At 45.0% G+C, this 26469-nt stretch overlaps 1 protein-coding gene across 1 annotated transcript; it reads right to left on the bottom strand.

Annotated features, from left to right (window-relative positions):
* Positions 1-6670: 6670 nt before the first annotated feature.
* Positions 6671-17520, bottom strand: LOC149340683 (uncharacterized). The gene is made up of 6 exons (XM_089551166.1): positions 17371-17520; positions 16871-17077; positions 15576-15691; positions 11788-11908; positions 9936-10235; positions 6671-6811 (listed from the first exon to the last, which is right to left on the bottom strand). Exons 1-6 carry the CDS (start codon positions 17518-17520, stop codon positions 6671-6673), a joined length of 1035 nt encoding a protein of 344 aa, XP_089407292.1.
* Between the last annotated feature and the right edge of the window lie 8949 nt (positions 17521-26469).

Raw genomic sequence — 26469 nt, 5'->3', positions numbered from 1 at the left:
TAATCTTTGCTTCTTACTGTGAAAAATGCATAGCTGAGGTATCGCCCTGAAGCCTGTTTAGACGAGAGGAGGCTCGTCTTGTATGTGTGACAAATATGAAACTAAAAAGCAATCAGTTTTCTCGAAATGCTGATTGGAGACGTCTCATCAGAACATTGGATACTTGTGTAAATTGTCTCTGACTGTGGTTGCTCAGAAGGTGAAGGGCCAATGATGACAACAGTTAATAAAATCTATTAACCGATAAGGCTTACGACAGAGCTTCGCAGAACGCTAGCAAAATTTCACAGAAATAAATGAAAACGATGAAAAAACGCTAGATCATGGTACTGGCAAAAGGAGCACTAAGGTATTACCTGTCTGTGCGAAACTGATGAAAGTGCTGGCGTGCTATGACAGCTGGCCATGAGTGATAGAATAGGCGGCCAGAGGTGCTAAGTTGACATTTTCGGACTCCTTGATGCCTCCCTGAGAGTGGCGCAACACGGGGGGGGGGGGGGGGGGGGGGGGGGGATGCGCACCGGTTTTTTTCATATAGAAATGAAATGTTGCGGTATGTATCGCAACAGTGCGAGAATTATTGCTGTGACGTTTCTTGGGCAGTTTGCAGCGACATAGCCAGTTCTGAGCTGTAGCGGTGTATAGACTCCGGCCATTTCCGAACAACAGAAAATTTTGTTGCACTTTGCAGCCGCCGGGCCTGATGTCAGAAATTTCTGTACCAATCTTATGTTCTGCAATTCTTGACAGAGCTATGCCGCCTCATCATACAATTACGAGAGCCTAAAAAAATTTGTATTTTAATTTCCTGTTTATAATGCCTGCCTTGGAACATTAAACGCTTGGAGGATTAAAACCTATGATTGCAATTTACCTGAGCAGCTTGAGAATTCAATGTTTATTGAATCCCAAACTATTTTTGCAACCCGTAGAATGTCCAGAACCTCGATCTTTTAAGAAACATTAATCGTTTCGGCTTTCTAAAACTACAGTTGCACGGCGATTTAAGTTCACGTCGCCACTTCTCGTAGCGCATATAAGATAGCGTAGATATATTCAAACCTGCGCAGAGGGTTCTCTCAGCCACGAAGCATAGTACAAATTCGCTCATGCTGAGCACATTGAGCTTAGGCCTGTACTCTCAGCGCATCAAGCTTTGGGAAAACGTGCTGTATGCGAACAAAGCATGCAAGATTCCTATGCATGCGACTAAGGATGACGCAAGCTTTTGAGACTTCAACTGTTAAGTGTTGGGAAATGCAGCAGCACACGCAAGAAATGAAATAGTACGGATCGGCGCGTTTCTATCGCCATAGGAGCGCGTCTAGGCTAGAAAGGTTTCTTAGTGGAACGATGTTCCTACTACGCTGAACAGCAAGCCAAGTGTCAAGATCTCATAACTTCCATGACGCATCCGTGGCACGGCTCACATCCGCGTTGCGGCATTGCTACTCAGAAAAAGGCTCCTTGGGGGACCTTCAGAAAAAAGCCCGTAGGCGGTGTTAGACGTCTTCCGGATGATAGGTTCAGAGCGTGCGGCCGATCCGTTGACTCCGCGTAGGTTGCATTTCCCAGGACGACAACACGGGACACGCCTTGATGGACAGACGCTTAAAGCTTCCGGGAGGTCTCGTGGGATTGGTTTCCAGAGGGATGGAAGGTCTCAGAAAAGCCGCTGCACGGCTTTCTTTGCGCCTCTGCTAGCACCATCGTGTTGGTAGAGCAGCGCTGTGCACACTAGGAGTAGAGGAACCGGCATAAGCCACTTAGCAGAGACGCGATGGTTTGTCTTCCCTCTTCGGAACCAGCGTAAATATTGTATTAGTCATTGTAATAATAAAAACTTGAGTTACAGGAACCATGAAGTTGTCTGCCTATTACACGTTTAAAAGTCTGATTTTTAGTCCGAAAGCACTGCTTTCAGAGGTATAACTGGCTCATCGAGTTTGTGTGCAGCTTGACCTTGAAGGTAAACTTGGCAAAACTTAGCATAGCAACAGCCCATCGAGAAATAAAATAAATATTGCCGCGACTGGGTTTCGAACCCGCGGCGGCGAGAAAAGGTCAGCTTTGCTGGCCACTGCATGAGGGCACTACACAATCGTCGTAGCAGGTCATGCCCAGTGTTTTTTTTTTATTTGAGAAGTCTGCCATGGGGTATAAGTTGAGAAAGGAGGGAGATGGAATGTAGGATATAGCAATTTCAAAATGGTGGAGACCAGTTTCGGCGAGGTAGTCGCATAGGTTGCTGTTGAACTGATTGTCCGGTGCAGCACCGCAGTGAGGGCACCTGTCAGTTTTTGAACTTGAACGTATCAGGTTGCTCGTATAATTGGCACGCTGGCAGCTCAGCCAGAAAGGCTGGGGAGCTTAACCTTAGTCTGACATCGTCGACAGACGTGCTGACGACAGACGTGCGGACGACGCAGCAAAGAATAAGTATGAGCAAACCAGGCTAAGGAAATACTTTCGCACGTCTGCTCGGTTTAGCTATGTTTGAATCCTACCACTTTTTTTTGTTATAGAGTTTACGTAAGCAGAATGGCCTTCAGAGAACAGAAGACGTCGATTTTGATCAGAGGCTTTTGCAACCTGTGATTCCAAATGATCTGCTTGTGGGATATTACGGTATTTTTTTATATTTTGCCAATACTCTCGCCAAGCTGAACTTCGGATCAGTGAGATAACACAAGAAATCTGCAGAGATGCGATAAAAGTATGAGCCTTACAAAGAAAACAAAGCTTAATACCTCGACACCATCCACAACATAGCACAAAGTGTTCGCCGAAAAATTTCTGCCGCCCACTAATGTACCCCAAGACAAGCTGAAACTGGCATGTGAGTGGTGCAGTATGCGTAGTCTGCTATATGCGTAGTCTCATCAAGATTAACATATGATAAACTTGATGGACAATGAATGCTAAGCATCTTAGTTAATGACTGGCATCAGGATATGTGTTAAAATTGTTTATAAATACAACGGACCAAACTGATATTATGCACCTTGCACTTTTGACTCGCTTCAGGGCTAGTGTCCTTACTGGAAAGGATAGTTTGCCGCAGCACTACAAATAGCGCCACTGCTTCTCCGTGTGATAGCAGGCGTGAGGTACCTTCAGTAAGGGTACACAAAGCAATGTCGAGTGGAACTGGAAATTCCTGAATGAAGAGGGGGAGCGGCTTGCATGTCCACGTATCTCATTTGATTCGAATGCGGAATACGGAAGCTCCGTCCTTTTTCGTTCTGTCCGCCAGCTTGCCCATCTAGTACGCGTACGGAGCCGCCTCCCAGTCTTGCTTTGGCACCCTTTCTTTGGGAGCCGGAGTCCAAATGCTATCTGACTATTTGCATAGTTTCCTTTCATCGTGGTCTCCCACGCGACGCGCGTTGAGCGTGTGCGGAAGAAATAGGAAATAATTTTTAACCCTTTTCTTGCTTTGTTCAGCCTCTTAGATGATACCTGGGTCGGGCTAGATGCCAAGAAGAAATCCCATTGCTCTCGATCGCTAACATTCGCACGAATCAGGATTGAATGTTCAGTGGAAGGAACAGTGATGTCTAATGGGTACTTCTTGCTGGGCGAGTTGGTCCGTGGTTTGAAATTGACAGAAAATTGCACTAACAAAAAAGACAGACAAAGGAGACAAGGTTGAGGGGACTGGCGCAAGCTGATATGTCACATGGCTTCGATCGTTGCAAGAAGCTGCGGACATGTTAGGATGTTAAAAAATAAATAGGTAGCAAAACATCCGCAATTCTTTACTTTCACGTTGGTTTCATCATCATCATCATCATCAGCCGGACTACGCCCACTGCAGGGCAAAGGCCTCTCCCATGTCTCTCCAATTAACCCTGTCCGTCGCCAGCTGCGGCCACCGTATTCCCGCAAATTTCTTAATCCCATCCGCCCACCTAACTTTCTGCCGCCCCCTGCTACGCTTGTCTTCTCTTGGAATCCACACCGTTACCCTTAAGGACCAGCGGTTACAAAAAAAAAAAAAAATAGAGGAGACACTTAAGCTCCGCCTTAAGGGTATATGCAAAATGTCATTATCTATATTCATAGATACCTGAAAGTACTAATTCCACTCCTGGCACAGTTGTGCAGCGGTTAAGCAATGCGCCACTGCTGTGCGATGGTAGGCGCGCCCAGCGGTGGGCCTTAATTGTGCGGCCCATGATGCGCTTTCCGAGCAATCAATCATTAATTTAACCGCCACCTGCCACGGTGGACAGTTTGTTTACTATCCGATGGGCAGGTTGTGATGACGCTGCAAGGTCACGTGACATAGGTGGTCCACCTGCCTCCTAGGTTCCTCTCTGGGGATCATCTGCCACAGCCACGCTCCGCATTTTTCGCTCACAGCGCCAACGATTCCGACGACGACGACAAGAAGGCAGACATGGGATTTTCTGGAGAATGGTGTATTTAATGCTGTTGCGTGAAAACGCCTGTGTGCTCCGTGATGCCAGCACATGCGAATGAAACCCATCCGGTCTAAATTATTCCCAAACCTTCCTCTACGATGTCAAAGTTGGCCCATGTGTCCTATCGGGACGTTAAACCATAAATATCACGTGTCACTCTCCTTCATGTGAGCGATCTTCTGGCACGAGTACATTCATTTTATTTCAAACAGAAGGCATGTGCATGCACAAGAGTGCTTTATAACGTAATGACTGCTTCTTGTCTCCGTCTCCTCATTTTGCTGAGCAAAGGCTCTGGCTGCTCCAAAAATTTGGCTAAGAAAACCAAGCTACACCAAGCTAACCAACCAATTAAACCAAACAAGCACACAAACGGGGAGTAGTTCAGCCTCAAGGTATCTGAAGTGGAAGGAATTACACTCATGGGTGTTGCTGAGAGAGGGGTACATTAAGGAACAGATACATTTATTGAGAACAACAGGAAAAAAATTACTTTTAAAACCACGCATAAACCGTTGTTTTCCAGAGGTATACACTACCAGAAAAATCGCATTTCTATTGAGATTGAGGAATCCGTAACGCTATGGAAAAGATTGCAATTATGGTGGCTTCCAATTAGTCTTTCTAAAAGCGCATGTTTGCAAGCACTCCCGGAAGAAAGTTAAATAGCATCTACAATTGTGTACAACTGAATTCATTTCTCAAACACGTTTTAGTATAGGCATGCCAGGTGCTGAGCTACAGAGCTGCTTATTTTAAATGAACACTGGGGGCCAGTTGACGAGAAGCTGTATCGAAAGCAGAATAATTAAAAAAAAAACACATCGTACGCTCCTTGGTTTCGGTGACTCTTGGTTTCTGTCATGTATGTCATAACAAGCTATTGCAAAGTTGTTTAAATTGTCCCATTTGTTTGGTTGGTACCTACGAAATAAAGTAAAGAAGTGGAGCACTTAATGATTATAGCCATTTGTTACAAAATAATGTACTTTGGGGTATTCATGCTGAAAGCCGCGAAAACAACGTGTACTTGCAGCTCAGTAGGGCGCTAGAGGAAGCCGCTCAGCGCACCTAGTGCAATCTGAGGAATGACGTCAATCTCTCACGCTCTCATAATTCACTAGGCTAAGAAGGTGGGGTAAAGGAGATCAGGCTGATTGAGGTAAGAACGCCTACAGCGCATGCTTTCGTGTCTGCCTAGCACCACATCACCGGGAGGCCTCGACGAGCATCGCGAGAAAATGTGCTCTGGAAGCGTAGACATAAGGTTAACTAAGGTGCATTGCAATATGCTGGAGCCACCGCGCACTGATTTGCAATGCAAAGCGTCGAGATGCCCTTAGCCAACGTGGGTCAGCTTTGGTTGGAGAGGCGCACCGGGACACACAGTGCGGCCAGAAAATGCGCTCACTCAGGCGTGTTCATTAGCTTTCTCGGTCGACCTACTTCCGAGCGAGGATTCAAGAGACGGACCATGATGCACAGAACAGTGTTTTTCTAGGAGCATTGGGATGAACAAATATTGAATGTGGTTAAGTCTCGCTTAAACACCATCCTTCGCTTCTACGCAAGTGTTGCGTCCGTGATGTTAACCGCCGCTTCTCTATCATTTCAACGCCTGCCATGTTTTTTCATACTTTTTTTTTGCTCTTTCGACGAGTAACGTGCACTGGAGGGGTTGCTTTGCTTGCAAGCTTCTCGAAAGCGTTTGCACAGGTACTTTGGTTCGATGTACCCACAGCGCCGAGGATAACTGCGTTTTTGAAGTTCTAAAAGCTGATGAGGATTTTCCTTACAGCGGGCTACACTCCTCCCAGTAAATAACAAGAGTATTAGTAATTGGTAGAAAGTTAACTATTCAATATTAGTTAGCAGTCCTTAGCTGCATTCGGATATGCTACACCACTCACACTGCTATAGTGAAAAAAAATCGCTCTTCAACTCAAAAAGTTTAGCTTAAGAAATTGTAAGATATTTGGTGAAACACCCAGTATCACTAAGCCTGATGGACGCAAGAGTGGAGCCTATAAGAATTAAACTCTGAGAACTATAGTGCAACCTTGAATAAAAACACGTCTTTTTTATTAAAGAAGATCACGTTCACTGGGGGCATTTACGCAAACAGAAAAGTTAACAGTTACTTATTGCTGGATGAGGAATTTCCCTGGAGACGGAATCAGGATCGCGAACCGTGCATATGAGGCCGGGACAAGTTCGTGTGGTCTCCGCCTGGTTTTAGATCATGGCACGCGAAGGCGAACTTTTTGTTGGATGGCTGCAAGGCGCACATAGTCTTTTTCCCGGCCACAAGGCTTCCAAACATCCCGCTGCACCTCGAACAGGGCCCACCCGTCCGAGACGTCCGCTATGTACAAGTCCATCTGCATGACGAAAATAAACAGAATTATTTGTCCGTTCGTTAAATAACCAGCGCCATTTGGCGCGTTCGCCGCTATTTATTTTCCCACATAAACTCGGCGTTTATTTGGCACCATTCTATCATCCAGTTAATGCGTAAAGCGGCCCTAGCAGCAAACAATGCACCATTAGTTCACAGGTGGCCTGATTCACGCTCATACTAGCAATTCGTCGTTGCGCTTTTGTATAAATGAAGTGCGCTCTAGGAAATAATTACGCCATGCAGAGATTGGAGAAGAGTCGCAGAAACCAGCACGAGAAATTTGTTAGCATAAAATGGCCGCGGCTAGCGGCAAACTTCATGAAATGTTATAAGAAAGGGCGGCTGTTTCACGAGACATAGTCCGGTACAATTCAAGAATGTAGCGGCAAATGAACCTTTAGAGAGTACCTCCAGGCAATGGCATAGAGCCATCCTCGTGACGTTGCTGTTAACGCGTAGTTAATCCACTTCCAACCGCCAGCCCCTTCAGGTGTCACCCCAGCGGGTACAAACGGATTAACAACGGCTTCACAACGATCGCTCGCGGTCGTTGGCATGTGGGCCTCTTTGAGAGCATTTGCCGCTTCGTCCTTGATGTTTAAACTAGCACTTTCCATTCACATTTTGACGAGCATACAAAAAAGGATGTTTCTTGCGCCAGTAATGACAACAAACAATCCTTACTTTCTCCGACGGCTGACTTGAAACGGACTAGTATTTCAAGCTGTATTTCTAGAATTTCGCTGCAGTTTTTTGTAATTTAAGGGAAAATAATTAAATTAAATGAAATACCACCGTAGCAGCTATGGCTTAGGAAGCATATTTAGTGACACAGCAGAAACATGGAAACGTTGCAGTGCAGTGGGCAGTTTTGAAGCTGATACCTTGACTGAGCAGATTGTCATGCGCTTCCAGTAGACTGTCAGAGAAGGTAAGCGTTCTCTGTGTTATTGTCACTGGCGCAGACAGCGCCTTCTTATAGTATATAAGGTAAACTCAATTCTCATTGCGAGTCTAGATGATGAAACGTAAATGAGCACAGAAGAACACTCTTCGCTAGCGCTCTTCCTACTTCTTCTTTCGTTATCATGTTTTCAGGCTTGCAGTCCTGGCAGCCCCTTATGTTCTTGCCAAAGTACATTGAATAAATTTATTCTGTAGTCAGGGCTGAGTTAACTTTCATCTAAAAAATTCAGGGGGACACTTTGGCTCTCTAAAGTGCTGCAAAGCGAAAGTGTTTCTTGGCCACTGTTTGTTTTTATTTACTTTTTTATTTTTCATATTTTGTTTTTTTTATTTTTTTGCTCCTTTTCTTAATTTTATTGTTTTTATTTTTATTTTCACAGCTTCTTTTTATTTTGTTTTTATTTTGTTTACTTATTATTTTTTATTTTTCTTTTCTTGACTACTCCTTTTATTTTATTTATGAAGCCCATGCATTCACTAGATGCGCCTTTATTCATGCTGGAACCTTGAGCCTTTTAAGCCTTTTTTTTTACCCTCAGTTGCTTTGGGACGTTAAACCCCAATAAACCAAACCAAACCTTTTAAGCAGTGACGCCGAAAGGCGGACGAATCTGCCGACGCGTCTGTCGACACGGCTGCCGACGCGTCTGTCGACCCTCCTGCCGACGCGTCTGTCGACCCTCCTGCCGACGCGTCTGTCGACACTTCTGCCGACGCGTCTGCTAACGACAGCATGAGGCATTAAAGGCTTTTGCCTTAATACTTGTCTAATTCCACGCAGTTTGTTTTCGAAATGTCGGCTGCACGCTCAAGCTTGCACATTGCTGATTTGCGTGCCCAGTGAAAAAAGATGGGGCACTTATGTCACTTGAACATTGGAATGTGACAGCATTTAACTGAACATTTGTACCAGCTTCTGCTGCAAATTAAGTGATCGTCTGGCTGAGTTTCTTTGCAATTGCCGGTCCAAGAACTGCCATATTCATGCTCCTAGCTGCAGTAGCAGGTATCCGCTATGATCTGACAGTGCTGACTTTTGCATATATCCCTTTTTTTTCTGATTTTAAGCTTTGGTTATTTATTCAGGTCCCTGTCTAGAGGCCAGGCAGAAAGAGACTTTTTTCGCTACTGTCTCCGGCACTGTTTAGAAAAGCGGTTGCTTTTCAGAGCGCTGTGACATCTGCGTGGCCGCCGAGAAAATGAAGATCTATTATTACGTCTGTCGTACGTCAGCTGACAAAGCTATCAGGTCACCCTTGCGGTTTTTCAAAGCGACAGACCAGAGCGAACGCCTTGGAGAATGCACTGTGATCTCTTACAAGCACATGTGCTTCCTTGCCCTTTCATGGCTTTTTACCCCCTACCTTCTGTTCCGGCCCTCTAGGGGAGGAACTGAACGAGATCACTGTGCGATGTCAGTGTACGTTAAAGATCCCCAGGTGGTCTAAATTTCCGGAGCCCTCCACTACGGCGTCTCTCATAGCCTTAGTCGCTTTGGGACGTTAAACCCCATAAACCATAACCAGATCTCAGTAACACTTACTAAGCATCAAGCTGTTTTATTCTTCGATCTCTTTCTCGTAGGCATATTGCTAAAACCGCCGACAATTTTTTCTACAGCCAAAATTAATTTGCGAGGAAAATCTGTTTCAAGTACGAAACAATCGTCTGCCCCCGTCTCCAGATAGACAAAAGCTGTATGCTCGCTGAATGTCCGCAGTGACGGTTCAGTGTTGACTATTTCCGTGACTGACCTGCTACACGTCTAATTTTATAGCCTGCCTATATTCAATTGAGGGAAGATTTTTTACACACACACACCTTGAGCAGTTGTACCGACATGCCTTCTCAATAACGGTACTTGAATCTAACTTTGCAATTCAATAATAAAGGGTCTATTAACTTCCAGACGCAACTCGCTCCGGTACCTAAGGTAAGCAACACAGTGACTGTTTTGAATACCGCAAAGAGTTGTTAAAGCATCATCACTTGTGATATATTTTTGTCTTTCTGCCTAGGTTTAAAGGTGTGGAATGAAACCGCGATGTGGATTCATTGAGACGCTTTTGAACGTCGTGCCGCTCGACCCGCACCAAGAGTGCTTAGTTCTCGTGCTGGAAATGAATCAAGTGAACTACCTTGTCCTGCAACGACTTGCTGGTCTCCAAGGTGATGAAGTAGGAGCGGCCATCAGACTGGTAGGTTAAGTAGGCATACATTCCATTTTCGTCGTACATCTCCTTTGCGTGAGACACGTTGATGCGGCACGTGAAATCGCTGTCAACCATGTAGGCCTTCTCGCAGGCCTTTTGAGCGGAGGACGGCTCCGCAGAGTGCAGTGCGCCGGCGTACACCATCGCCCCCAGCGTGGACGAGAACAGGACGCGGAATTTGTCGCCTCGAGCACGCAAAGACGCCGCAGCTCGCTTGGCTACCTCCTGCATTGAGGAACACAGCGTGGATTCACATTTAAAAACAAACGGCCTGCTAATTATTGTGGGCTATACATCACAGTACATCCGGTAAGGTAAAGTATCACAGCTGCTTTCTCTACATTTTAACTCTATGCACTCGTCATTTCGCACGGTTACAACGTTTTTTGATTTGGTTAAGAAAATGCAGTTTCCTTCAAGAATGACACGTTGAGTATTAAACAATGACACAGTGCGCACGCTTGAGATTCGGAACAAGTGTCGATAGCAACTAAAAACTGTCACTCCGGTAAAAAAATACGAAGAAATGTGTTCAGCTAGTAACGCTGAGTGAAAAGTGATAATGACTCTAATACTTTTTGTAATCAGGAATATGACGACTCTAGCATACTTAGTGCCATCCGCTGTAGCTGTCTGCAACAGTGCGCGCTTAACCGTTCGAGCTGAGCTAGAAACAGGCTGCAGTTATGTACAAAGGCTTTAACTCTCAAGCTTCTCTGAAAGGGAGAGCGACTAATTTGAATCTATCAATTTTAAGCATCAAATGCTTTTAGCTCCCGTTGTCGGCATTGTGGTGACATCACGCCGATACCGAGAGCCAACATTCGGGCACTGAAACGAGAGCATCCGGGCACCGTACGAGATTTAACGAGACTCTCTGAGAGGGCCGCGCTACCGCGCCGTCCCCAAGGATGGCGCTGCGGTCCCACACTCAAGCATGTAAAATACCGGCCACTGGGCCTTCAGCTCATGAAGGTTCCCCCCTTTGGCTGGCAGATGTATGCACGCTCGCGGAGTATTCGAACGCGCTGCAGATACATTCTTGTCAGGCCTGCGTCTCGTCGTGTCCGCGTACGCTTCTGCATCGTCCTGCATTTCATTGCCGCCACCGTCACAGCTGCTTAAGCCGCGCAATGGAGTCTGATGAAAGGAGAGATAGGAAGCGTCTTGCGGAAAGCGATCGCTTTGCGAGTGATACGCCACAGCAGAAGACTGCTCGCCCCTGCCGACAACGCCATGATTATGCGGCCGCTCACGAAAGCTACAAGGCCGCCACGGTTCGCGGCTGCCTACCTAAGCCCGCACTATTGCAGGCGATCGCTTCTACGCAACAAGAGTGTGGTGTGGTGTGTTGAACACTAGACCCATTTCAAGATTTTGACTAGTACCATCTACAACCAATGTGTTATGCCCGTAAACATTTCATGCTTACTCCACTCTCGGTTACGGGAGAGGCAGAGATTTTTTAACAGAAGGTTTATGCTTCGACTGGAAGGCTGTTATTAAAACACGGGCATTTACATCAGGCTTTTGTGTACAGTACCAGCTCGCAAAATATAATCTAAAATAATCTAAAATTTAAAATAAACTTGTAGGTTTATTATTTGTTTTAATTATTCGTCTTTTAATGACATAAATAACGTCTGCCTTGCCAAAAATCCACCTGTACACACTCTAAAAATTAATAAAAACAATAATAGAATCATTCCGCTATGCTTTCCACGCTATCGGTGGCAGTTTGCTTCCTTCATATGTTCATTTCCGAAGACGTACTTACAAAATTTGGAAGCTGCTGGTTCTGGCTGGGAGATATCATGCTTATGGGAAAAGAAACGCAGGGACCTTCGGACACTAGAGACTCGGATACGTGGGTTTGTAGGATGATCATGTTGATATCCCTGAAAAGTGGAAAGATCAGAAATGGATACAACATCCGACAGTTTCTATTTAATGGAGAGAAAAAATGTTTTACGATAAAGTTCGCCGCATTGTTATCGGCGAAATGGCACACGGTTAGGCGGAGAGGCGCAGTAGCAGCTTCATTTAGAGTGGCCGTCTGAACTGCATCGCGATGAAAGGGGTGAGGAGGTGAAAGGAGGAAGGAAGAAGCGTGCGTACTCTAGGCTGAAAAGATTTAGCAAAAGCGGGTAGGCTCATGGACTAGAGATGTGCATATGTTCAAAAATTTTGGAATAGCAAATTGAACATTTCCTGCCATTCGATTGCTTGAATTAATCAAAGTGCGTGTTTAAAATTATAAGAAACTAACTGAATATGTTCTCAACTTCCTGAGCAGTGTCCGAGCAAACGGTCCGAGAGTAAGGCGCAGGCAAGTTTTCTTGGAGGAACGTTGAAAAAGGGGCACGCATTCCGACGTCGCGCAGCATGTGGCCAAGTTCGGTCTGTGGGGAAAGCTGTATTCAGCGCCACGACGCTGTCCGTTCGTGTGCAGGCATTCACGACACTCCAACACGGAGTTCAAAATTGTTTGACGCTGCAGGGTTGAGGCCGGTTTAGCAGTCTCTGCCTTTATGCCCGATTTGATCAGTCATGGCTCAGCGCTCTCGCCCCTATTATATATTGAGATGAGGGCTAGTTTATTAATGCAGGAGCGCATTTAACAACAACATTTTCGAGTCTCAATGTCTGTCACGATTCTGTCCACCAAGGCTACAGCCCATACGTAGGTGCCCTCGTGCGTTGTTGTTGCAAGTATTACTTCAAATATCGTCAAGTGAAGTAGTACTAACTGCCGCGGTTTTTTTTTTTAAATTACTACCCAGAATAACGACTTTGCGAAGGCACAGAGTTGTTACTCTGGGAGAGTTTCTAGCGCATGCTTCCCGGCGTCAAGAATTGCCGGCGCCGCGCGGTACAGGGTCTTTTAAGCAAGAATCGCGGTGTTGGCGCCAGATGGGGCCATCACCAGTCAGCTGGCAATGCAATCCTGCAGTGGAATAATCTAGGCCTAGCACGAATTAGACGGCTAATTTTCGCTTCAGTCATCAAAGGCAAAATGTAATTTTGCTATACATATCAGTTAATAAAACTCGGCTCTGTGTTTCAATGGCTTTCGCGTTTGGCTGTTTGTCGCGGGACGGAATCCCGGTTGTCAAAGCCGCATTTTAATAGAGGCAAAATGCAAAGCCAGGCATGTGCTGTGTGATATCAGCGCTCGTTAAAGAACCCCAGACAGTTAAATGAATCCGAAAACCCAGATATCACCGAAACGGCGATCATACGGTCCTAGTGAAGATCAGTGTTGCGTCTTCTTGGGTGCACCCAAGAAGACGCAACACTGATCTTCACTAATAGTAGGTGCGCAACACATCGTCGCACTTACTATTTATCGCCTACCTGGCTGAATCCACCCATTTGCCTTTAGGTAATCTATTTCTTTTTGCGTAGCGCCACAGAAGGGCTGCTGACGCAGTTTTGTTTATCATTGATAATGCTGAACGCTTCAAAAATTTCTCGGCTCTTTTGAGTCTTAAACTTACGCATCACACTTGTTCTTTCTAAAAACGCCTTGCATGCTGGCTTCTGTGAGCAACGGCGAATGTGGTCAGCTAGGTGACCTAGCTAGGTCACACAAGCCAGCATGCAAGGCGTTTTTAGAAAGAACAAGTGTGATGCGTTAGTTTAAGACTCAAAAGAGCCGAGAAATTTTTGAAGCGTTCAGCATTATCAATGATAAAGAAAACTGCGCCAGCAGCCCTTCTGTGGCGCTACGCAAAAAAGAAATAGATTACCTGAAGGCGAACGGGTGGATTCAGCCAGGTAGGCGATAAATAGTAGGTGCGCCGATGTGGCAAACATGAGTGGCATGTCATAGGCGCGTTCTGCATTTTTTTGGATTATGGGTTTATCTTGGCCCTGATTACTTTTCCTTGCGCCCCCTTTTGTATATTATAGCTGTTTGTGAAATAAACCTCAGTTGAAGTCCGGCGTTCGTCCTGTCTTGTCTACCTTCGTCCCTGTCTTTTTAGCCGCTGAAATGTCTCACAATAGTACTACCAACCAACTAGCCCAACTTTCTACGCTTAATCACTAGGACCGTATGATCGCCGGTCGCATGATCGCAGCTATAGCTCATGCAGTTATTGCTGTAACATGTTACAGCTATTGTTACAGTTATTGCTGTAACATGTTACAGCAATAACTACATGAGCTATTGCTGCGCACCGCAGTATCGCCGCTGTCACTTCGTTTTTTCGTCCGATTATTCGTATGCACAAGTATTCGCACAAGAAGCGAATATTCGTGCGATTGTTCCATTCGTATACGACTCAGATTTTCCACTGTTCGGCACGATTCCTATTTGATTTAATTTATAGAGACGCTGCTCGTATTGGCATTGGTAGCAATGCTATGAAATTAGTGTTTGATTTAAAGTTATATGCGCACACCCTTAGCAAGCACCAGTTACATCGGCGCCCTCACACCGACCAATAATTTGAAATGATTGCAATAATGAGCGGGTACACGTACCCCTTCTTCTAGACCATTAGACAGTGCTGAATGCTTATCGAGCCCACACATCTAAAACATTGCTGCCGACTATATTAATTATTGCGATTTACAGTGCTCGCCCGTGGGTCAAAACTACTTGCGCTTGTAATCTTGATGTAGGAGTTCACTGTGAGCGTCAACACGTGAAACGCCCCCTTGATCAAGCATGTAGGAAAAATAGGAATCTAAAGACTCTGCGGTGAATTTTGGGTAACCCAAGCAGACGACACCTGCGTGTCGTCTGCTGTGTGTATTGCGACAAGAACATAGATAATCACTCTTTGTTGTTTGCCATAGCGGACCAAAGAGAAAGCAGGTATCACTATTAATATTAGGAAATGACCTAATTGGTGATATGAAAATTGGTTCTCCTGCAGGGAACACTACAGCGGCTTTCGAAGGCCGTTTCTTATGTTTAATTTTGCGCGCAACACCAGTAGGGAGTTCATTGAGGTCATGGAAAATAATGAAACTTTTGTGCATATTACCGTTTTACGAGGCAACAATCCTCTACCATGAGCGTATAAAATCCTTAAGCTGCTCTTGTTTAAGCTACCCTATGTGATACTTGCCAATACCCGACTATCCAAATATCTCAATATCATCCAAACGTCTCAAGAAACTTACTGTTCACTCTATACGAAATGCAATGTTTACGCGACTGCTTCCCAACCAAAAGCCCCTCATTCTGCTCGTATCACTAAACTTGTGGGTCCACCTGCCGCACTGTACACATCGTCGACTGCCCGTGCGACCGCAATATTTATCATCGTTTTTTGTCCTTTGCAGCGGATGCGGCTCACAACTAATTGCCGCAAAGTAGGCTTAGAGCTGAACTGCTGGTAGGCAGGCCTCTGGTCCGTTGGAAAAAAAAATGTGTTTGAGGTCTGATTGCTTTTGTGGGTAGACGGACAAGAGGAAAACAAAGTTGTATCCAATGCACATCCTCCGCACGTTTTACGCTTACTACTGTCTTCCAAACCTATGATCACTGTGCTGAAATATTTTAATGAACGCCTTTCTATCGAGCAGTGCATTAGGATGTGTACTCACGTCATGGCCGATACCTCGTACACAAAGCGCTGGGCAAGCTTTGTGGTGTGCAGCCACACACCCAAGAACGTCACGGGTTCAGCGTGGTGTTGCACCGTCAGCGCTTTCGCCATGGCCTGGAAGTACAACGTCGCATTTGACTCATTTGAGAGCTTAACCAACACAAATGTGCCATGCCGGTGCGTTGAAATGAAGAAGGAATCAGTACAGTAACTATTTTTTCAGTAAGACAACCCGTAGCACGCCAGCCAGCTGAGAGGATAATTCTTCAATGGCTTACCATGCGTACAGCGTCGAACGTGACTTACAAAATAATTAGAATTTTATACCTTATCTTCCACATGGTTACTTTAGTTAGGTTGCACACACATATTATATTTTCTAAGGGCCAAGTGCGTTGAGCAGACTCTACGGGGGGCGAGAACGCTTGCAGCGAACCTACTATGGCAGATAAAAGCCTCGAACACACAACTGTTCAACGCAACGCTGTCCAAATTGAATATACACAATGTCCAAATAATCAAAAAAAAGTTTGTTGAAAAAAAAAAAACCAGCAAACTAAAATATGGCGAAAAACGTAATGCTGTCTTGCGCACAGCCTAAGACAATTACCCACAGCACATTCTTCTGCCCTTTGTTTCAGCCTGGAGCCTTATATGTTCCTCAAAAGCATCGTGCATACCTCACAAACGCAGCAAACTATCGAAAAGAAATTGATGGGTCTAAAGCTAAGAAACAGGCTAAGAGGACAGGTGGTGAGGTAACACACGCGAGTAACTCACATCCTGGTCTAAATCAAGAAGTAATCTTGGGCATGGGCAGGGCAAGATAAATGACGGTCCGTTAGGAAAGCAGTTTATTCCAGTGGAAGGCCAGTAGTATAACAGAGGGTTGCAAAAAGAGAGGTGGGCGGATGAGACTAGAAAGTTTGCGAGGGAAGGGTGGCCGCGGCTGGCACGGGACAAGGCTGAGTGAAAAAAAATGGCAGAAGCCTTTGTCAAGCAAACGCATTTAGACTGATTACGATAATTTTCAGGGTAACTTTGAAGGTTAGATACTGAAAGGAAATGACTATCACTACCAATTTTGTGACGCAACAGGAAAATTTGGAGGCGTTTACTCTGCTCTCGTCCGCATCCAGAACTGCCATGGAGAAGCATACCAAAAGTAATAGTCTTAAAAAGTGCCCGGTTTGACCTATTTCGGCTCGCAAGGTTCATCGTACTACAGAGAGCGTCGTTGTAAGTGCGATGTATTGCCACTTGTTCATTATTATAAGGAGTCCGAACACTTGCCGCAAACATTGGCTGCAGGGTGTTGGTGCTGATGCTGTGGTGACGTGGAAAATCCAACACTCCCATGGCTGACACGTTCATGGTATATACAAGCTCTATGAGCTGCACGCCCATGTCTGGGATGGAGGACGCGGTGTTGCGTTGCTCACCAACGCCGCTGACCGAAAAACTGAGTCCGGGCGACATGTTTCGGTTGGACGCAATGGCCTGCGCATACAAGAACCCGCTCATGAAGAGCAAGACAAATCGCAAAATCGCGCCCATGTATAAAATCTTAGCCAAAATGAGAAAGCCCTTTTCTCAAAGATATCTGTGCAATTAGAGAATAAAAGGTTCACAGTGATAGCAGCCCAGTTACGACAAACAATGCAATCATTGTATCCCCTTCGCTTGCGAGACTGGTTGTATAATAAAGGGCACCGAGATTGTTAAAGAAATGAGAGACGCATGGTCAGTTCTGTTCGCTAACGCAAAAGAATGAGCTGTACTGATGAGGAGACCTTTTTGAATGCTTTCCAGGACTTGTTTCCGTAGAGCGGCAGGAAGTCACCGTCTTTTGCCACGAGGTACGTATAGATGGCGTAGTCGCAGAAGGACAAAGAAAAGACCTCCGGATGCACGAAGTTCTCCCCGACCACGCAGACCATCATGCCGGAGTGACGAGGCGTCTTTCTTTTTGCTGCTGGGAAAATAATCGCAACACGTTGCAGGAAGCGTTAGTGTTAACTCGTGTGACTATGATGCAAAAGCTGCAAATGACTGAATGCACCACCTGTTAGCTGCAACCAAAGAGAAAATAACAAAGACTTGAATTCATGAAAAAAAAAAACAAGGTGCCTGTCCAAGCAACTTCAAGAGCACCTGACACTGGAGCCTCTGTGTCCACATGTTTTAGTGTGGTCCCCGCCGCGGTGGCTCAGTGCTTATGGCGCTGGGCTGCTGACCCGAAAGACGCGGGTTCGATCCCGGCCGCGGTGGCCGAATTTCGATGGAGGCGAAATTCTAGAGGCCCATGTGCTGTGCGATGTCAGTGCACGTTAAAGAACCCCAGGTGGTCGAAATTTCCGTAGCCCTTCACAAGGCGTCCCTCATAGCCTCAGTTGCTTCTGGACGTTAAACCCCAATAAAACAAACAAAACAAACATGTTTTAGTGTGTCGACATTCACTACAGTATGCAGAGAGTACTAACCCAATGATAAGCCGAGCTTTAATGGACGAAAATTTCGAATATTAAAATATTGTTAGTTACTGTAATGGAAATATCGAAGGTAATAATCCGTTTTTTTTAAGCGCAGCAAAACCTTCCTTTTAATGTTTTTCTGTCCTTTGCATAGAGTAGTTAAAGTTGAAATCGAAAACCAATGGGAACGTTTTTCACGATAGTAAAAACGTTAATTGCAAAAAACTGCAAGCCTGCCATGAGGGGATCGGCGGATATATTGATTGTTATAACGCAATCTTAGAATATATGAAAAAATTGAGCTCATAAACTATCTCCCGTTGAACAAGGCGTTTGCAAAGAATTGCTGGGTATGGTAGAAAACGGGTAAGTATATTTGTGAGTTTATAAGTCCATTTAAAATTTTGGACCAATTAAAAGTGCCATATCTTATAAACCTTGGTACCAAAACGGCTTTATCAGCCCTGCACTAGCTCGGTAGAACTCAAGAGAATTGTTCTACCTCCCAGCTGCTATTACATTTCTGCAATTGCATTGCTGCCATGGCTTTCCTCGCAATGTTTTAGCCCATTTAACAGATTTTAAAGCAGAAATCGATGATCTTAAAAACTGGCGCAATACTCGAGCACGGCCGCAAACCTAAAATGAAAATTGGGGTGAAAGTCTGGCATGTAAGTTCTACCGCGTTGAAAGTTAACAAGTTAACAGCGTAGGCAGAATCGGGACGAGAGTTAAGTCTGACAAGCCTATTTCGTTACCCGGATGGACAAATAGTGGACAAATTTCCTACTAAATTTTCCCAGAAACTGCGCCTTCTCTATGTTTGCTGATTGTGTTTATCGCATGTATTTGAAACAAAGCTTGCACACACCATTAAGCCGAATTGCACTGAAATTAAATTGTCCGAGCATTAATGAAACAATCTCGTGCATATTACTGGCGGTTTGATGGCCGCATCGCTCAATCCCCAAGCCCCAAAGCTCGCGACAGTAACCCTTCTGACCACTGTGAAGCTACGGCTATTTTTGGCTTTGGAAAGTACGACGTGCGTTGCTTTCCCGTAGTCTGGCTTCAAGGCGGTGCTACGTATCTTCGCATGACTCAAGTGTTACCAGCGAAGAAAGGCGGCGGCAAGCGCGTTATCACATGAAGGAGATGAAAGACTAGATAAGGAACGCGAAAGCGGGACACAGGGGCGACATTGGCGGGAGCGTTCATCCATAGTGTCGTCACGCTTTCGCTGGCCTAAGCTCTCCGAGATGTTCGTGAAAGACGAAGGAGCGTCTTTTCCTTCTGTATGGCGACGGGGAAGCCGCAGCGAGCCGAACGTGGAACCGGTGCTCTGAGTGAGTGGCTGCCACGCCAACCGCTCATTTCTTCCACCGTGTCGAACTCAACTATTACTGTCGCATTAGCGTCGTATTAGTGTCGCTCTATTAGTGTCGTGCTCGTGTCCCAATGTTTTTCTTTTTTTTTTTGGGGGGGGGGGGGGGATTTGAAGCACTGCAACATCAGGGCATGATCTATTGTTGTTAACACAAAAGGTGCACTCGTGATAAACTCGGACTGCATGATGAGCACCGCTGCTATTCTCTATGTTATCCTTTTGAGAGACCTCTTTTATCGGCACAGAATCAACAGTTTTTGTTTTGAATTTTACCGTCTACGCTCGTATCACTTGTCATGCGAGGCCGTTGTTCATGCACCCTGAAAATTAGAACGCACTGCCTTCATTGCGACGAGAGTATTCAACGGAAATAAAACACCACTTTAAGCCTATGTTTAAACCACAAGGCCCTTAGAAATATGATAGAAATTAAAATTCAAGGTAAACGTGGGAAAAAGTAGCATTCGCGAAAAAAATGGCACTTTCTTGTGCGCGGCATGGTGCATGCGATTGGTTCGCTTGCGTACACGGAGCGATGGTAAATTTAACGGGGTGGGAGCGGGTCACTTAGACGTTGCACTCTTTGCGCACTCACGTATCCTTGGAGCCCTCGCAGTCAGCGGGCCCGGGGCATTCGCTTGTTCTCGCGTAGGCATCGGTACCACGAGCCATGGCACGACGGTCTCCAGCTGAACTGGATCATCAGTGGTAGTCGTCGGGACCTCTGTGCTATCACCGAATTCATTGATGCCGTGTTCTGCGCCAAAGACTTTGGGAAAGTAAGAAGTATTACGAAGCGAGCTTCAGAGGAATAACCTGTGAAGGTAAAAAGAAACTATGGACTCGTCTGCAGGAACAGATTTACCCAACGTGAATTTACTCTGTAGGGAAAATAAGGACAAACTGTCGTCAGCAACAGCGCAGGTTGTTCCTAAATGCTTCCACGTTGTCTATGCGCGATATGGAGCATAGTTGCACGTGTCGAATCGATGGCTGGCGGCTTCGTGATACATTCGCCTTAATTCTTCAGCATTGTGCGCACTAGCAAGAAGAAGAAAAAGCAATAGTGCAATAGGACACCTGTACAGTATAGAGGCTTATTAACGGCGTTCCCAGTATGCATCAATATATTGACGCTCCCTTCTTCTCTGCTACTTATAAGCGTCAACGAGTTCTGTCTAAATGCTAGTTTGCCTCGTGTGATTGTAATGAGTAAGCATATTATTGTTGCTTCCCCTTTTTGTTTAGTTTGGCCGGGTAACGGAGAGGCAAGGACGTTACGAAGAGAAGAGTATCGAATACACTGAATAAGTTGTTGTCGCAGCGCTGTACTGATGCAAGTTTACTGTTTATTTCCCAATTTTTTCTCACCTGCCGTTGGCTTTAATGTGTCGCCTGAAAGAAAGAAAACCAATAAGTAAAGAGATTTATGCATAAAGTTTTAAAGTATTTCTCTAGCAATTTTCAAAGTCAGTTGCCAAGTAATTTAGGTAAAGAACGTGGTTTAGTGAGAATGCTAATATATGAAGTTGATCATTTTGTGTCTAAAGCCATGTACAATAAATTAGATTTGCCATGAATTTGAGAAATTGGAAGAACTGCTTTCGCGTGCTCTTTCACACCTAACGCGGCGTTCTGCTCAAATTCATGAAAGTGTATTCAGCTCCATCAGGCAGCAACGAATGCTGGTGGTAGCAAACAGCGGAAATCCTTATACTTTGCTCGTAGTTTCATGGACCTATAATGCTATGGAAGGGAGACTGCAGAAATACTTGAGTCTTTTACACCACTGTTGAATAGTGGTAACCACTGATCACGGCTAGCCTCTGCTGCCTTGATTTTGCGCCTCACGTTCGCAAGAGTTGTGTAGCTGACATTCTTTCGGCCCCCTTGTTGAAGCTTCGCATCCGTTAATTATAAGCACGCATTTATTGGCTAATGTTCAGCGTGCGGGCACTAGTACTCTCATCGGGACAGCTGCCTTCGCTGCAGAACTTTGACTTTACGGCACCGATCCATATCGACAGGGTCATCTGTTCTGTGGCAATAGGATGCAATCACTTGCCACTTGCATAGCACCGCTTTTGTGCTGTGGCAAGTTTTGCAGCAGAAGTAAAAACCAATGCTCTCGTTTCGTCCCCTTTCAAAACTCGTCATACGGTTCATTCATGCAGAAATGCTGGCTCCAAAAAACGGGAAGTATGCAAAGTTAGTGAGTGTGCAAAGTTAGCGCTTCGTGCGGCCATAAAGCTAACTACTCAAACTGATCAAAACTCAGCAAGGAAATACGGGTGCACCTGTGCAACAGTTGGCTATAGTGATAACTAGCGGCTGCAGATTATGCGGCCAGCAAAACTGTCTGCGGGCTATGCCATTGTTATGGTTCGGAGGTCTGCAACAGTAAAGAATTAATGCCTATTACGATGTACACTCCAGATCCTACATGACTTCCGAGTGCTTTTTAGACTAAGTTTTCAGGCTGATTTAGGCGGGAGAAATGAGCCTTGCTAATGTGTCTCTTCATCTACAGTCGCTGCTATTCTCTGCTGTCCCTACAATAATCATCCAACTGCACCCTAACGTTATCGGTTAACTCGAGAAACCATCAATGATGGTACCGTGGTATCCTTGATTCTTTGTTTTTTAGAATTCAAAATATGAACTTAATGCTGCATTCTGACGATGCGCTTTCCCGAATGGAGCGCAAGAGGCAAACCATGCACTTTCTTATTCACCGAAAGCTGCGATAAATCAATACAAGATCTTTAAAACGCACCAGTTGTGAATGCCAGCACGACACCGGTGCAGATGACGGCGATGAGTACGCAGAAAGTGGCCAGGAGCGTTAAAGATAACATGGCGCGGTCCCTGTAAGAATATGCCACGGACAGCACATGCCTTTATCACGTAGAGATGTGAGGCACTAGGTAGCCACAGTGATCAAGGTAATGCGAACCATTCGAAATCTATGTCTCTTTCTTCGAGGACCAGTGTTCCAGCGCCTTTGATAAAGCCACAACGCTTCATGAAATTCAAGACGGGTTAACTCCGACGTATATACCATTTCAAGTTTACCCTTCCGGCCGCCACCATAGGCTACAATTTTGATTGCCGCATTTTAAAGAGGCAGCTTACTGTACGCGTGCCGCAGAGTCCAGAATACATAAAGGGGTTTATAATTTCTGTGATGTCTGTCAATCTCAGCCCTCCCGTAAAAACGGGGGGCTTAAAAAAAATATCGAATAATTATAGTGTGCACCTACTGAGGATCAGTTTTCTGTTTCAGTTATCTGGTCTGTTGCATGCTTTACTTAGTAAACATTGTTTTATTAATTACCTACTGTGCACTGAATACCTTCCAAAGGAAATCCTTTAGAGTGCACTGATTGATTTAACTGAAACGCCATGCAAATGATTAGCCTGATTTAGCAAAATGATTAGCCTAATTGTACACACAATATCCGCAACCGATCAAATACCTTGTCAGACATATTGAAGTACTGCGTGGTGAAGTCCTGCTTTCGGACCAACACTGAGCGCGTTTGCCACAGAATGATTATTAATGGCGTGGTCCCCTAGCTTGGCTATCACGACCTTTCAATGACTTAGCACGGGTTGTTTTTAACTAGTCAAAAGCGCAAGTCAAATGTGAGAAGTGTCCCAGATCCAAGAAGGGGTCTTATGTGTCGGGTGTTGACAGTGCGTCATGTGTAGCCTCGTTACCGTTCTGCTGTGTCTGCTAATGATTGTGAGATGCAAGGAACAAAGTTTCAATGTTGATTGTTTTCAAAGGTACGTGTTAACTCAAGTACCTCGAGTTGCGTTCCTTTGCACAAGGGCCTACGGTCACCAGAAAAGTAGACATCACCATTCAAGAAACGTGAATAAATGAACAAGCTATCCCATTACTCAGGCACTCTAGACAATTAGTTGCACTTTATTGGGCGAAAGAAGCGCATTTCGCAAAAACAGCTTTTTTGAGAGAAAGTACTACAGCGCCAAGTACGTGTGATGGCTAAACGCGTTTCTATCAAGAATAATGAAAAGTTTCGACAAAGAAGTTTATAAACGCTCTGTTTACTTTCAGAAACAAACATGTTTTTGAGGATAATGAATGGCTATACTTTGTAGCATGAAGCGGATGTCTTTTTTATCCGAGGATGATATACAAAAGCCACAACGCAAAACATGGGATGCAAACGACGAAAAAGAAGCCCTTGCCCCTACCAACTACACGAGCGGGAAGCACGCTGACTGCGGTTGTGTGCATAGACCGACATTTATTCGTTTGAAAGTTCTTAGAGCTTTCGAACAGAATAAAGCAACTTTCTTTATCTAAAGAAGGTTTGGTTTGGTTTGGTTTGTGGGGTTTAACGTCCCAAAGCGACTGAGGCTATGAGAGACGCCGTAGTGAAGGGCTCCGGAAATTTCGACCACCTGGGGTTCTTTAACGTGCACTGACATCGCACAGTACACGGGCCTCTAGAATTTCTCCTCCAAAGAAATTCCAGCCGCCGCGGCCGGGATCGAACCCGCGTCTTTTGGGACAGCAGCCGAGCACCATAGCCACTGAGCCACCGCGGCGGCTTATCTAAAGAAGGGAACAGGCAACTGCGAGAGGGGCAATTATTTGACTTCACTGCTAAAATAAATTCTTCCGGAATTCTTACGCTCATGAATGATAACAAGAGCACTTCACGGCCTTTTAAATTTTGTTTCAATATTAATTTTGCCTCTGGTGTGTCTCAATACCCTCACAGGGAAACTGCTTTTAAAGGTTCGCTAGTAGTTACGCATTGGTTGTTTGTTTCAGTAGTACAAAAATGTACGAAAGAATAATATCGCGGGCAGGTAAACAATTTTGCTTTTGCAACGCCTCCATTGCTGCGTTAGCTTCTACACTTACGACAGATACTGCTAACGTACTCATTGTTACTACAGGCAGAATGTTAGTGTTATAAGCATCCAGAAAATATGTGTTACCTTCACTGAGATAAAGGCACAAAAGACGGGAGTTCTTGTGGAAAGTAACGAGTGTCCTTAAGTGGAGAGCATAAGATCGCCTATAAAAGCCTACGCACATACGCAGAATTGGCAAGCTTGAAGTTATAGGTAATATTAGTGAGATAAAAACCAAAACAAAAGATTTGAAGGTTCTTAACTTGATTTACACTTCCTTACTACAGTTATCGAAAAGGCCTAGTCCGTGACAAGTGAAAGATTTGAATGACAAATCATCACCATAACTCTGTCACAATCATTGTCATCCGCATATGTCCATTGCAAGAAAAATACCTCTCTCTTGTCTCTCGAATTAACTCTCGCCTGTGCCATCTACGGTCACCTTATCTCCGCAGACTTCCTAATCTCATCCGCCCACCTAAATATCTGGCGCCCCTTGTTTGCCTTTTCTTAAAATCCAGTCCGTTATCTTTATCGACCATCGATTATCTTGGCTTCGCATTACATGCCTTGCCCAAGCCCGTTTCTTCTTGATTTCATTGCTAGCATGTCATTAGCCCGCGTTTGTTCCCTGACCAACTCCTCTTAACGCTACACCTACAATAATGTACGACGTTAATAGAAGACCACTTGTTTGAAGCATTAAGCACCCAAAGAGGCCGAAACGTAAAAGTTCAAGAAAGCAAGGTGATCCAGTTTGTTCAGGCTTCTGTTCATAGGATGTCTTATAAGACGAAAAGCTGTTGGGGAAAAATACGCATCGCTACAGTAGGTGTAGCAATTGAAAAGAAGGCCTTCGCCTAAATTTCCGGAGTTTAATAGAACGCTTATACCGCCTGCACGCATGAAATATGGTTTCCGAAACCAGAATTATCCTGTTTTCCTTGCTTGCTCAATGTCGTACGGGTAAAATTTACGTAGGATTGCACTTGTTATAAAGAAAACTTGAGATAAACGCTGCTTGTATTCCGTAAAATTCAGTGGTGCCAAAATACCAGTTTAGCATATCTCAAGCACTAATGCCATGCAAGGCTGTACTTACATGTCTTGATGCTCTAAAAGCAGGAAAGCAGCACGACGATAATAAAGACCTTCATTAGATGCAACTAGCTTGAGAAACTAAAAACTCATTTGTGCCTGCATTTATCTGCCGAGCAAGCTGAGAAATTAAATTGCCTAGGCCTCTACCACGGAGTACATGAAAGCGAAGTGTCCACAACCGCTAGTTTTTTGTCTGCCGCTTAAATGCTAAGCGAATGCTGTGTAGGCTTCAGAAATTGTATTTCAGGTTTTGCTGCTGTGTACAGCTCCGTCCTCCAAAGACGATATATAGGGTGTTCAAAATTACGCTCCGAGGATAAAGCAAATACCAAGACCAGTAGAAAAACAGCCTTTTTTGTTAATTTGTAAATGCGCTCATTTAAAATAGATTTGTAATTTATTTTAAATGCGGCTAGGCGTACACACTGCGCAAAATTCTTATCGTTACTTGAACCATTGACTAAAGTGAGCTTTTTAATGACTGCAGTTAGTGTGCATGATCATATTAATACCGCGCCATATTCTATTTTTGCACAATTTTAGTGTCGCGCCTGTGTACTGGGACAAGGACGTCTAAAAATTTCAGCCCAACCACGTAATTACACATGCGGAACCGTACCACTCAGAAAGAGGCTGTTCCCTGGTGTGACGCAGCTGTTGCGTACGGCGCTCCGCCTGAGAACAATGTTGAGTTGCAGGCGACGGTGATAACTTTTCGTTCTTGGGCGGCGAAACCGAAGAATCACTGCGCCGGCAGCGTGGAGGGAGCGCTGTTTCTTTAAACGATAGCGTCTAGAGTGGGCGATAAGACATGGGTCCGCTTTTGACTTCGCATGCGGACAAGCACAGCAATGCCACACTGCTGGCAAAGAGCTAAAATTTACAACCGTCGCCTGTAAATACGCATTCTTGTTGGGCGAAGCGCCGCACGCGACAGCTGCGTCACATCAGGAAGGAGCTCCACGGCGAGCGCCGCGGATCTCGCATTCCTAATTTCATGGTTTGGGTTGAACCTTCAGACGTGCATA

Source organism: Amblyomma mixtum, chromosome 6 (assembly GCF_055824585.1).
Source record: "Amblyomma mixtum isolate Tamu chromosome 6, ASM5582458v1, whole genome shotgun sequence".
Lineage (NCBI taxonomy): Eukaryota > Metazoa > Arthropoda > Arachnida > Ixodida > Ixodidae > Amblyomma > Amblyomma mixtum.
This window is presented reverse-complemented; position numbering and strand designations above follow the sequence as displayed.